We start from the raw sequence: 13,333 nt of genomic DNA on the forward strand, positions 1-13,333 counted from the left end.
TAGATATATATATATATATAGAGAGAGAGAGAGAGAGAGAGAGAGAGAGAGAGAGAGAGATTAGTTGGGCAATGTTTTATTGATATATTTACAATTGTAAAGCAACTTGGAAGCCTACCAGTGCCTCCATCATCATAATAAAATTAATTCTACTTATCTATACAGTTTGGCATTGACTTTGAGCTTCTCTGTCATAGAAAAATCAGAGCTGCCACTACCCACTTCACTCACCAGGATGTGCAGAGTTGAGCAGCACTGATGTGCCACTGTCCTGTCCCTGCCTTTGCTCCTCACTCTCAACCCACAACTTACCCCACCACCCCATTCCCTTCACTCCTGCCCCACAGGGCCAGGAATATGGGTGAGAGGTTTTTGGGGGTGGCTTGGGGTTGTGGGGTTTGTGGGTGGATTGTGGGAGGAGTATGGGTGTGGAGGGGGCTACAAGGTGGGGCTGCTCAGGAGGGGTGGGTTCCCTGTCCCTCACAGGGCACAGCCCCCCTGCACACCACATGGACAGGGGTCACATCAACTGGGACCTGGCTCCATGCCAGGTAAGTAGGGAATGGGGGGAGCTGGAGGAGCAGATGGGGACTAATGAGGGTGCAGGAGACCATAGGGGGGCAACTTGGGAGGGGTGGGTTTGTCAACCTGCTTGGCCTGTGTCCGGCTGTGGCCTGCTTGCTTTCTCCCCGCCTGCCTGCAGCCCCACTGCATGCTCCCCTGCTCAGCTGCAGCCCCCCTGCACCCTCTCCGCCTGGCTCCAACCTCCCCACAGCTTACCAGCAACAGCAGCCATGCTCTTGGCCTTGTAGCACAGCCCCCCTGCATGATGGGGGAGGCAGCATGGCTTGGCCCCAGCTTCCAGGTATCTGTGTGGCCTCTGCCACAGTGCACTGCTGCAGCTTGGCATGGTGCAGCATGATGCAGCATGGAGCGGAGCTCTGTGCTTTCAGGCAACTCCAGGCTGTCACCCAGGACAGTGTGCTACTTGCAGGGACTGCTGGCCACACCATCCCAGGTCCTGCATGCCCAGAAGTGGCCTGGCTGGATGACACAGGGAGGACTGATGTCTGCACAGATGTCTCTGTGGAGGACCAAGCCTCTGGTTGCCTCAGGCCATGGTCCCATGCCCTGCTCCATTTTTTTCTGCCATGGTTTTTTTTGACCTCTGGATATCCAGGGGTCTAATTGTGCCCCTGTGATGCATATTTGCAGCATGGGGAACATTTTCTCATTCCTGCAAGTGCCTCTTGCAGCAGCTCAAAGGGCTTTGAGATGCTGCGAGATGCACATTTGCACTCAGGTGGATGCGCCCCATGAGGTTATTTGAATTGGGTGCTTTTATATAATGTGGATATCACTCACAATACTGTGGCATAATAAATCACATCATCATAGGCACTTACTGTCACATTAAAGGGCAATTCCAAATGCTGGTTAAATCTCAGTGAATTTGCCATTTACAAAGGTGATAAAAGGTAAAGCCTTAGTGGTACATCAGCCAACATTTAAGCAGAACAAATTCTTAATTCACAAAACCTGAGAGACTAACAGCTAGGAAGGATAATGTGAGAAACCAGAGTGAGGAAGGGGGTTGTTCTGCCTGAATATTGGTACTCACAGATCTTAAAAGACAGTACAGGAACTCACTTGGCTTTGTCTTTGATGGATTGTGGTAATATATAAAGAGAAGATTTAGGAATATGGGTTGTGGTCAGTGCAGTTATGTACATGCATTCCATTCTGTCCATGGCACTTCTACTATTGATTACTTAAATTTGTTTTTCCAGCAGTCCCCATTTGTATATGCTTTGGGTGACAAAAGTAAAGACACAAAGGTATCTTTTTTTGTCATAATATATAATAAAGACACTCATCTAAACCTCTCCTTGCAGGAATTCTTGTTTTGTAGCCATTCCATCTATTCTCTCTATTCTATCACTGTGTGATGTTAAAATATTGGAGTGAGATCTGCACTACCACAGCCTCAGTGCAAGTATACAGACTTCAAACACATGGGACTGAAACAAGCTACCCACAAGTACTTTAAGTAGTTTAATAACCTGTGCTTAGATCTGGGAGCATAGAAATTGTTTTAGTGTCAATAAGATTAAGTTCACAATTTCATCCTGCATATATCTTCCCTTTTCACACCTTCTCTTAATGAAGGTCAACCTCTACAATTTATTTAGACACAGGGAGAGTTGGAAAGGGGGCATTTTGTTTTTAGAAGGACTCTATGCAAAGAGCACAGAAACCAAAAAAAGGAGTCTGTAATAACTTGCTTGAAAGAAGAAACAGTTAAAGAGAAAAATATGATACAATTTTAGAATGTATTTGTTTTTAGACATGTAAAATACTAGACTCAGATATAGAAGAGGAAATTGAATAGGTTATAGCAGGAATTATGTTAAAAAGAAAAAAACACAATTACTTGCAAAATACACATTAGCTTGTTTTAGTGGAACATTTCTGAGTAAATTTAACCAGCTGTTTTCATTCTTATTATTTTTAGGATTTCTAACAGAACATGTGAAGTTGACTAGAAACGTTCTTTGCATCTATGAGAAAAAGTCACAAGCAATAGCTTGAGAAAAATAGGAGAGGAAATACACAAGAAAATCATAGAGAATCAAACTAAAACACAGACCTACCTTGCCAACATATTGATAATCAGATCCTGTATATTCCTCCAGCAAGAAGAACTGGTTCCACATCCAGCCTCGTTTTTGGCGGTAAAGCGCTTTCCCATCACTTCCTGAAGCACGTGTCACAAAGCCTTTTGGCTGGTGCTCAGTAGTCCTTCTGAAGAACATTTCTGTACAGCAGGGATGTGGCAGATATACCCAGAGCAGCAGCAGAACTAGGACTTGTTGTATTATCATAGCTCTCCACTGCTGACTGTCCTTACAAGTCAGCAAGTTGCAAGGTAAATCGTTTATCTTTTGGTCTCTCTCTAGTTGGCAGTGAAGCAGAGTGGTTTCCAGTAGGTCATTTCTGTTCTATTCATATCCACTGAATCCTCAAAGTAAACAGAAAAATATACAGCATAAGTTGAAAACTTTTAATTAAGTTTATAAGGGGTGCTCACCAGGATCTGGGGGAACGTTTGTTCACCAGAGCACCCTAATGGAAGACAAGGCCAAATGGTCATAAACTCCTCTAAGACTGTTTCAGGCTAGACATAAGGAAGAACTTCTTTACTGTCTGAGCCCCCAAGGTCTGGAATAGCCTGCCACTGTAGGTGGTTCAAGCACCTACTTTGAACACCTTCAAGAAAAAGTTGGATGTTTATCTTGCTGGGATCCTATGACCCCTGCTGACTTCCTGCCGCTGGGGCAGGGGGCTGGACTCGATGATCTTCCGAGGTCCCATCCAGCCCTAATGTCGAAGAAATCTATGAACATATTTTACTTCAGATCATATTTGACTGTGTAGCTGCAAAGCCATATATCAAAGAAAGAAATTTAGTTATCTCCCATGCATACATCACTAATGGCTGAGGTGATGACTATAAAGGTTATCTGACAACTCCCACCTAATGGGAGGTCTACAAATATATTTAGGTAGCTGCTTTCAAAATGTTATAGGAGAAACACAGGAAAAATATAGTGAGCTGTTTTTTTGCCCTAAACTTTTCAATTTAGGAACTTTAAAGATGACTGGGGAATTAATACCGCTAGCACTTACGTATTCAATATTGCAGCCTTTACTTGAAATGTTTCCACCCGATTTGATTTACAAGTAATCCAGTGTTTTATTAATCTTGTTATCAAGAGGCCTGAAAGCCTAATGCAAAGCAGTTTTAGAAACCAAGAAATGGTGAAACACTTGTTCCCCAAGGTACTTTAAATGGCAAAAAGAGAGCATCATATGCATCAGAAGAAATACAACATGACAAGAAGCAAACTTTTTAATATAAACATTTCCTAGGTTGAAGTACTTACAGTATAAACCAATGTAACATTCAAACTCAATCTTAAATATAGAAGAACTGATAAAAGGCCTAAGACCTCATCTGTTCTGATGCCAGGACACAGAGAGCCCAGGAAAACTTTAGTTTGCAGTGTACTTAAATGTAGCTATTTATATACAAGTACTACAGAGAGAAAAAGAAACATAAACATTTCCTATCAAATTTAGTGTGGCACTCTTTTGGTTTGATTTTTTGTTCTTGTTTTTGTGGGGGGGGCAGCGTTAGGTAATGGAAAATGGTTGTTTGTTGATTTGCCTCATTTTCAGTTTTCTTAGTGGCACAAAAGCAAGGTATTTAAGATATCTGCACCATGGTAAAAACAAATATAGGTAGAGTATCTCAATGCATTCTCTCATTATCAGACAGAAACTCCTATCCCAATTTAGCCCTCTGAATTATTAAAACCATTAGCTGATTTGCTTTCCCAGGAAAGTTTAACCAGGAAAATATCAAATTCTTAAGAGCAAATCTTTATGTGACTCAGGCTGATTTGTTTGAGTAACCAAGCGATATAAACTGCAATATAAAAATATTACATTAAAATATTAAATAAAATATTAATACAACTAATATTAAATCTCCCATTTCAGGATCATAAATGGAATAGGACAGTCATTGCATATGCAATATATGTAGTCTTTATATTTTGTGACTAGAACTAGAACATTATTTCTTGAAAAAGAAAGGTTATTCGGATATGTTCATAGCGCTCCCGATTCATGCAAAATGGGAAATAGCGTTGTTTTTTTCCTGCTGCTAAAGTATGATAGTATATGAAATTACCTTATACTTTGTTTTGTGAGTAGCATAATATTTCTTTATTTTTTACTTCAGGAATCTTTTATATTCCTAAATCTGTAAATAAAGAAAAGGATTTATAGGCAAGGGCTAAAGTTCTGCCACATACAGAATTGGTATATTCTATAATGACAAAGAACCTCAAGCAGTACTATTAGGTAGATTTTAGGTGTATCCATGATTAGTTGCATCTTTGAGTAGTTAAGAAGAAAGAAAAAGACATTGATTACATTTATTCTTAAAATAACTCTGTTGACTTCATTATCTTTACATCATGGATGAAAAGGTGCTAGATGTTTAAAACTTTTCAAAGAGGAGCTCAATACAGATCCAAACTTTTTTCTCCTTGTTTTTGTTTTTTTTGAGATTTCACTACCAACGTAACTCAAGTCAGGTTCACTCAAGTTCAAGTATGTAAGAAGTTTCTCATCACAAGGGAGTGATTTATAGCATGAGGTAGAGAGCATATGAAATCTAGCCATTTCATGTGGTTCAACCATAAGAATAAATTCAATTCAAGAGCCAAATTTTGCCTTCAGATTCTAGGTTCAGTCATGAGGGTATTTTATCACTATCAGTGTTTGGGAGGCTGGAAAACTTTACCAAAAACTTGTATTGTAAGAGAGATGTATATAAGGCTAAAAATTTACAAGCAAATTTTCATATATTCACTGGCATTTCTCATTATAAATGTCAATTTTGTACCCTTTTGTTTGCCCCTCTCTTCCTTGGTATACTAAGAAAAAGTGATGTGGTAGTGAGGAATCTCTTAACTTAAAAGTGACTTTTAAATATTATGGGATCATATTAAAGTAGGCTGCTATAAACCTCAGGACATACTGTAGTCCAGCTCCCTGCTCCAGGTAGGACCATTCCTAACTAAACAATTCTAGTTGAGTGTATGACTTTTAATTCTTTATGGAATATTTCATTTTGAAGATATTTATGAAGTAAGTTTCTCCAGGACAATATATAATCTTAAGTCGTTGATAATCAGCACAACATCTTAAATGATATATGTCCTCTTCTACCAGGATGTACAACTTGAATACTTGATCTGACTCCCACTGAATCAAATGGAGGTTTTGCTTCAAATTTAATGACAACAGACTTTAACAATACAATTGCTATTTCATTTTATAATGGCAAAAGTGAGAAGTCAAGCACTGGCAGATCTCTCTCTTGGCTGCTCTTGACATGATTCTACTTTGGATTCTCCTGTACTATTCACAGCTGTACATTATGGATAGGGAAATCCAATAGTAAATGTTTCAGAGATATCCTCAGAACAGTAGACCTAGCTGATCAAAATTCAAGAAAAGTGCCGCTAACAAAACCAAGATTTCTACTTGGCCTTCTCTGAAATCACTAAAGCTATACATTGTCAACTCATCCTAACTCTGGAACTTCAGTGGGAAGCTTGGCTGTCCTGAGTAATTGTTATCGCCACTTAAGAGCACCATGAAGTTAGGTTTGGCAGAAAATCATATCTGACTGGTGACCTGGCTAACCTTTTCTTGTAACAAAATTTTATCTAACCTTTTCTTGTATCCTGGAATCAATCCTTTTATGTTGTTTTATGCCACTATATTGGGCAGGATGAACAGCGGATATTGAAATACATTTTCACTTCCAAGTACATTTGGAAGTACCATACTTTCTCTAGACTACAAATGGGGTCTAAGATTTCCAAACAAACTATCTGGCAACTTTTGTATGCTAGCATCTGCATGTTCGACTACAGACCTAGCAAATAATTTAAGGAGAAAGAAGTATATTCTGGTAATGTCAAGTCGCAGCTCTCTCCCTTTGTTTCTCTTGTCTGTCTGCCTCCATAGTGATGCGAGTTTACTCAAAGAGATCAATACCTTGTTGTACATCATAGCACCATTGGGGACGATTCTGTGCTTGAGTCTCCCAAGCATTGATGTTAACAATTTTGGTAACCTCTTTTTTTCCACACCTCTAGAGCAGTGACCATTGGTGAGATGGGAGTAGAGGACCTGTTTTTGCGATCCAGTGACTAGGCATCCTTATGATATACCATATAAACATGGCATCAATGCTGCTAGAGTTTGCTTCAGCCAAAACATTGGCAGCAGTTCTTCTGCTCTTCCAACTGATATGTAGAATTTGTCAAAGATATTGCTTATAGTAATGTTCCAAAGCTTACATGCATTTCTAGTACATTTTACCAGTTTTACACCCATATAGCAAGGTAGGAATGACAACAGCCAGGAAGACAAAATTTGGTTTGGGTCCTGATGTCATGCTGACTAAGAACATGATTTTAGAGATGTCCAAAGGCAGCATGGTAGGTTTTATCCAATGTTGAATACTGTCATCCACAGCTAAACACAGATGTTCAAACCCCACCCCACCCCCGGCGGAAGCACTCTAATTACTGTGCTTTACTTAAAGTGCTGTAAGTAAGAGCACAAGCAAACTGAACAGACATTCACTGTTCTGGAGGGAAGGCTCGGAGCCTGCCTGCACTGGCCAAGGCCAACAGGTGAGGCATACAGAAGCACCCCCCACAGGCTGCTGGAGTGATCCCTCTCCCAAGTCCTGCCTCCTGCAAGCTGGCAACTGTCAGCAGTGGCTGGGTGGTGAGAGAGAAGGAAGGAAGCCCTTGTGCTATGCTACATAGGCCCCCTTCAGCTTGTTGAGTCAGGTGTTGAGGGAGGAGGGTCAGGTCCATGTGGCAGGGACCCAATGGGTCGGGTCCATGTGGCAGGGACTCTCTCTCTCTCTCTCCACCCTCAGTTCCCAGCATGGTCAAAACCTGAGCCAGACCATCTTAAGCTGCATCTGTTAAGGGGATTGGGGGGAGTCCTCCTGCCATGCAGACTTCTCCTCTCCCCCCCCACCCCACAGATTCCTGGATCAGATCTTGGAGTGGGGGTTGGGTTGGGTCCAGCTGGTGGTGGGGGCTCCCTCCCTCTGCCCTCCCGCCCGAATCCTAGACTCTTGACAGCTGCAGCCAGCAGCTTCAGCACAAGACTGTTCAGCCTGGCTAAGGTGAAGGGCTACAGGACACCAATACTGAAGACTCTGCTATACTGACATGAAACTAATGTGGTATACATAGGACACATCCAGCAGCTAAAGAGATTGCACAAGATACACTTATGTTTCTTGCTATTGACATGATTGAGTATTAAATGCTGAAGTTTCACAGCATGCCAACTGCATGAGTATAAAACATTAATTATGAAGACTCATCTTATTTGGTTGGTTATACAGAAAGAATGCCTATAATTAATCAGTCACAGTGACCTATACTTTGGCAGAAGGAAGTATGGCTGCCCTGGGAAGCATGTTAAGGATTTTTTTTATGTATTGCCTGGTGTAAAGCAACAAACCAGTTGATCACTTAGAGCCCTTGACTAGAAGAACCACCAGTGTAATAAGGGAAATATAATAAAGGGTTATTTTGAACTGTGACAGTACTTTAGGCTCTTTAAACTAGGTTTACTGGAGGATGGAGACAAAAGCCCAGAGGAAAGTAAAGTGACTGAGGACCCGGATTAAAAATTATTAAGGTGAAGCAATTTTGAAGCAACATTCTCTGGGAGACAATAGGGCAGCCAATAAGATACCTGAAACATTTATATACTAATGCAAGAAGTATGGGGAAGGAACAGGGAGAATTGAAGGGTCTAGTACAAGCACAAAATTATGATGTTATTGGAATTAAAGAGACATGGTGGGTTAATTTGCATGATGAATTTGGCCATGGATGAGTATAACTTGTTCACGAAGGATAGGAAGGGGAAAAAGGTGATGTTACCCTATGTATAAAGGCAATATATAAAGGAAAAGATTATATATAAGGCAACAGAACAATTTGAGATGCAACTGGCAAAAGACATAAAAGGTAATAACAAGGATTTTACAAGTAGGTAAAAGTAGGAGGAAAATCAGAGAAATCAAAGTCCCTTACGGAATGGAGAAAGCAATCTAGTTATGCGTGATGTAGAGAAGGATGATGTATTTTATGCCTTTTTTATTCAGTCTTCACAAACAAGGGCAGCTACTAAGTAACAAGTGCAGTGGGTAGTAAAGATAGGGAAGGAGAAAAATGGCCCAGGTGAGAGATCACTTAGAAAAACTAGACGTGTTCAGGTTGCCTACGTGGGTTGGGGTACAATGTGGAATACTGAAGAAATTGGCTTCAGAGCCACTCATGGAGGATAAGTGAGGACCTGGATGCTTGGAAAACGCCAACATTGAGCTCTCTTCTGTAATAAAGGGGAGAAGGAGGATTTGGGGAACTTGACCTGACCTCGATACCTAAAAAGATTTTGGAGCAGGTCTGCAGGGAATTTGCTGTGAAGCACTGAGAGAAAAACAAGATGCTCAGGAGCAGCCAAGATGAATTCACCAAGAGCAACTCATGCCTGGCCAAATTGATTTCCTTCTATTACAAGATGACAGGATCCATGGATTGTGGGAGAGCAATGAATATGATATACTTTAACTTTTGTAAGGCTTTTGAAGACATCTGTAACAGCATTCTTACTAACTTAAGGAAATACAGACTAGCCAAAAGTACTGTAATCTGGATGTACAACTAGTTGGATCATTACAGTAGTCATCAATAACCCAATGTCTAGTTGGGAGGGGGTTTGGGGTGGAGTTCTCTAGGGGTCTGTCCTTGGTTCAGCATTGTTTAGTATCTTCATGAATGATTTAGACAATGGGATGGAGTATGCTTAGGAAGTTTACAGATGACACCGTGTTGGGAAGAGTTGCAGATACTCCAGAGAGTAGGGCAAGGACTAAGAATGACTTGGATAGATGTGATCCACAATCAATTACATGAGATTCAATAAGGGAAAGTGCAAAGTCCTGCACTTAGGAGAGAATTTCATGCACAAATAGACTAGGAAATGACTGGCTAGGCTGTACTACTGCAGAGAAGACTGAGAGTTACAGTAGACCACAAACTGAATGTGAACCAGCAGTGTGCTCTTGTTGCAAAAAAAAGCCAACAGCATACTGGGTTGTATCAACTTGCAACTCAAGGAAAGTGACTCTTCTGCTCTGTTCAGCGCTGGTGATGATTCCATCAGCTATTATGATAATGCACCCAGTCTTTACAGATATCAGGCCACCTGGGTTGTAGTAATGCGTTGTCTCCTCTGAGCAAGTGTGGGACTTAAGGGCAGGAACATGCTGAGTTTAAAATAAAGTGCCACTTTTGGGGGGGTTTGTGTTTTTTTAAGTCTGCAAGCAGTCACTGGCAAAAAAAAGTTAGTGCCTATGGCCATAAAGGACAGGAAAAGAAGCAATGGCCACAAGCTGCAGCAGGGAAAATTTAGGTTGAAGATTAGGAGGAACTTTTTTACTGTAAGTGTGGTCAGGCATTGAAACACATTACTTAGAGAAACTGTGAAATCGCCATGCTTGAAAATTTTTAACAGCTGGTTAGACAGGCACTTGCCTGGGATGGTTTAGTCAGGAATAATCCTACCTTAAGCAGAAGGCTAAAATAGATGAGGTTCCTTTATATGTAATGTAAAAAAGACAGCAGCAACAAACTGGTTAACAGGGAAATATGAGACATATGAAAGAGACTGCTTCACACACACTGGACTTTTCAGTCCCTTGCACACTTACCACATTATTTTTATGCCCCTGCCAACTGAGGACTGTCATCCTTGACTAAAAAGGATGTGTGATGGTGATGAATACAACAAAATGAGAATTAAAGAGTACTCCATTATAATAGTATTTAACCAAGCCCAGCACATGTTACTTGTATGAGAAAGGAGTACTTATAGAATAAAGAATCTTCTTCTCATGTCCTGTCACCATGTTCAAATTTGGGTCCAGAAAAAGGCACATACTATTGATCAATCTGTAGCCTTAGTGAGGTCCTCCCTGAAGATTGAAAGTTTCCTCCACATTTGTACATGGTATTTGTGCTGTTGGAGTATCTCCATAATTACACGTTAACTTAAGTTTACCAACCTGGGTCATTTGCAACTGTCTGCCACATTTTTGTGTGGCTTTGGTGTTTCATCTGTGCGGGCCACCTCCTGATCCCGTCCATGCGGCCATGTGCGGGCTAGGAGCGGTATGCGAACCCGTCTTTGTGCACGCAGGCTGTGGCCAGCAGCCCGGGCACACGGGGTCGAAGAAGACCGGTGGCGAGCTAGAATTAGTTACGGACGCATAATGGTTGATTAAAAGATTGTTTACTTACACCAAAGATGGTCGTGGTGTAGGCTGGACAGTTTCCCAGGCTCAGCTCTGCTTAAGTCCTCACTAGAGGACTCCGGCAATTGACCCCGGAGTTGTTGAAGCTCCGCGGGTTCGGCTCGGTAATTGGCCCCGGAGTGGTTGAAGCTCCGCGGGTTTGGTAGTTTCAAAGGAAAGGGATACATCTAGGATCGCGCTCGGTGACGGGGAGAGGCTAGAGGCCGTTTGGCCCCCGGAGTGGTTGAAGCTCCGTGGGTTCGGTAAATAGGTCTCCCGGAGTTGTTAAGACTCCGTGGGTTCGGTAAGTCGGCCCTCTATTGCCCTCTTAAGGAGAAGAAAAAGCTGGGTTCGAAGGGATTAGCACCGCTTAGAAATCTTCACGCTCTTTCTCCCAAACTCCAATTGCTCTCGCGCTCTCTCTCTCTCTCTCTCTCTCTCTCTCCCCCCCCAACTTGGGCGGAAACCTCCCAAGCTCTTTATACGGCTAGCAAGCCAATTGCTAGCCACCACGTGTGCATAATTTAGGATCGGCCAATAATGTGGCGCGAATCTAAATACAAATGGCGGGAACTCCTTTGCACTGTGCATCACTATGATGCAAAAGAAATGCACCATGCAAAGAAGGCTACAAACTGGCGGGAAATACTGTTTTGCATGCAGGTTCTCCTATTGCAGCAGAAAACTCTACCGTGCAAAGGAGCTGCAATTTGGCGGGGACATAATTTAGCGGTGCCGAAGCACACAAAAACAAAAAACCACAACTTTGGGTTGTGACATCATCCAGTGGCTCTGCTTTGCAGAGAGGAAACTTTTCCATGATTTTAGTCTACTGGGAGACATAATGTGGCCAAGTAGCGGATGTCTTCAATTTGTTGGGCTCCCCTGATATATAGTGGGGCAATTTTGGCAACTATAAGAAGACTACTGGCATTTGTTGGTTTAAACTTTCCAATACTTTACCTGCAACTTCCATTCAGCACACTTTCTATCTTCTTTGCATGTGCCAAACTTTCCCAAAATGAGCACGCACATTCGACTGCCAAATAACAACATACAATTGCAGTATTACCTCACTCAAAGAACAAAGAATGGCAGGAAAAGATGCAAGCAAAGATATACATAGCAGGAAAGGATGCAGGAAAAGGTATATACTTGAGTATGTGGTGGGACAGGTATCTTGTCTTTGCTTTTTTCCCCCCAGGAAGTACCCAACACATTTGCATAGCTTTTTTTTTGGGGGGGGGGGGGGAAGAGGGTCTTTTTAATTGGGAGGAGGACACCCTGCTTTCAGAGAAATCCATATTTTCCTCAAGTCACTTGGGTTGCATATGCACCTGCAGTACCTGGACTTAGCTCGTAGACTATTTTCCCCTCACCCAGATAGAACATTACTGGATTACTTTTGTAAAAAAGAGCATAGTATTCTCTCTCTTTTTAACTCTATTTCTCTTTCTTCCTTTGTTTTCATAAGTATGTATATTTCACTATTCCACATTACTATTTGATGTAGAAATGTTAAATTCCTCTTGGGAAATAATATGGTACTTTAGTGTTAGGGGTTGCTAGTGAATTTCCTTCTTGTTAAATTAGGTCAGTGGAATGAAAGCTCAGATGGAATGTGTTAAAGTTACAAAGCTAGCTAATGTGCATAGACTGTGCAGGCCAGGCTGCTTAATGGATTTACATAGGAGGGCTTACCATCCTTACCCCCTATTCCCAAAGACTTATGTCTGATTTTGCTTTGCTCTTTTAAATGTAATAAAAGTGTGAAAGTGGCCTGAAAGAAAGAAAACTCAACCCTTCCATACTGCAACAAGTAGTGAAAATGTCATTATATGAATAACTTTACAAGAAAAGAGGACAATTAGATTAGGGAGAGAGAGAAGAATATTAAGGACACTGAAAAGAGAAAGTACCAAGCACTATACTATACACTATAGCTCACTGAATGTTATGTTTCTTCATCAAAGCTTAATTAGTGATGGAACAAACTGAACTTGTTACCTTCTTCTAATTCTGTTCTTTTTAAAAATGAGTGCAACTGGAAATATATGGGAAATATGCTCAAAGCCTGGTGGAATAGTTAGATGGAATCCAACAAAATTTAACCTTTTTTTTTAAGTAAATGTCTTCAGAATACATTTGGAAATACTTTTTTCTTTACTATTTATTTACAACATTGAATGATTTTAAATAAAACTGGCTATTCAAATTATTTAATGAGCCTTTCCTCTAAGATCTATTCCTTTGTTTGAGGAAACCCCAGAAGCCCTTTAATCCATCAAGCGATACATATGTCCTGAAGTAAATGCCCAAGTGTGTGAGGGGGGGGGGGGGGGGGGGGAAGTA

General features: G+C 41.3%; 1 protein-coding gene across 3 annotated transcripts in view; it reads right to left on the minus strand.

Annotated features, from left to right (window-relative positions):
• Window positions 1-13,333, minus strand: part of CDH10 (cadherin 10) — a 164,573-nt gene that overhangs the window by 135,242 nt on the left and 15,998 nt on the right. Inside the window, exons 1-2 of one of the 3 annotated variants that reach the window (XM_014524584.2) lie at window positions 4,760-4,794; window positions 2,655-3,022 (exon numbers count right to left, since the gene is read on the minus strand). In XM_014524584.2, coding sequence (XP_014380070.1) covers window positions 2,655-2,885 — 231 coding nt within the window. In that variant the 5' untranslated portion in view covers window positions 2,886-3,022; window positions 4,760-4,794. Of the gene's footprint in view, window positions 1-2,654; window positions 3,023-4,759; window positions 4,795-13,333 lie in introns of those variants that run through there. The other 2 variants (XM_006033441.3, XM_014524585.2) reach the window with 2 other exon arrangements.

The sequence above is a fragment of the Alligator sinensis genome, unplaced genomic scaffold (genome assembly GCF_000455745.1).
Source record: "Alligator sinensis unplaced genomic scaffold, ASM45574v1 scaffold271_1, whole genome shotgun sequence".
Lineage (NCBI taxonomy): Eukaryota > Metazoa > Chordata > Crocodylia > Alligatoridae > Alligator > Alligator sinensis.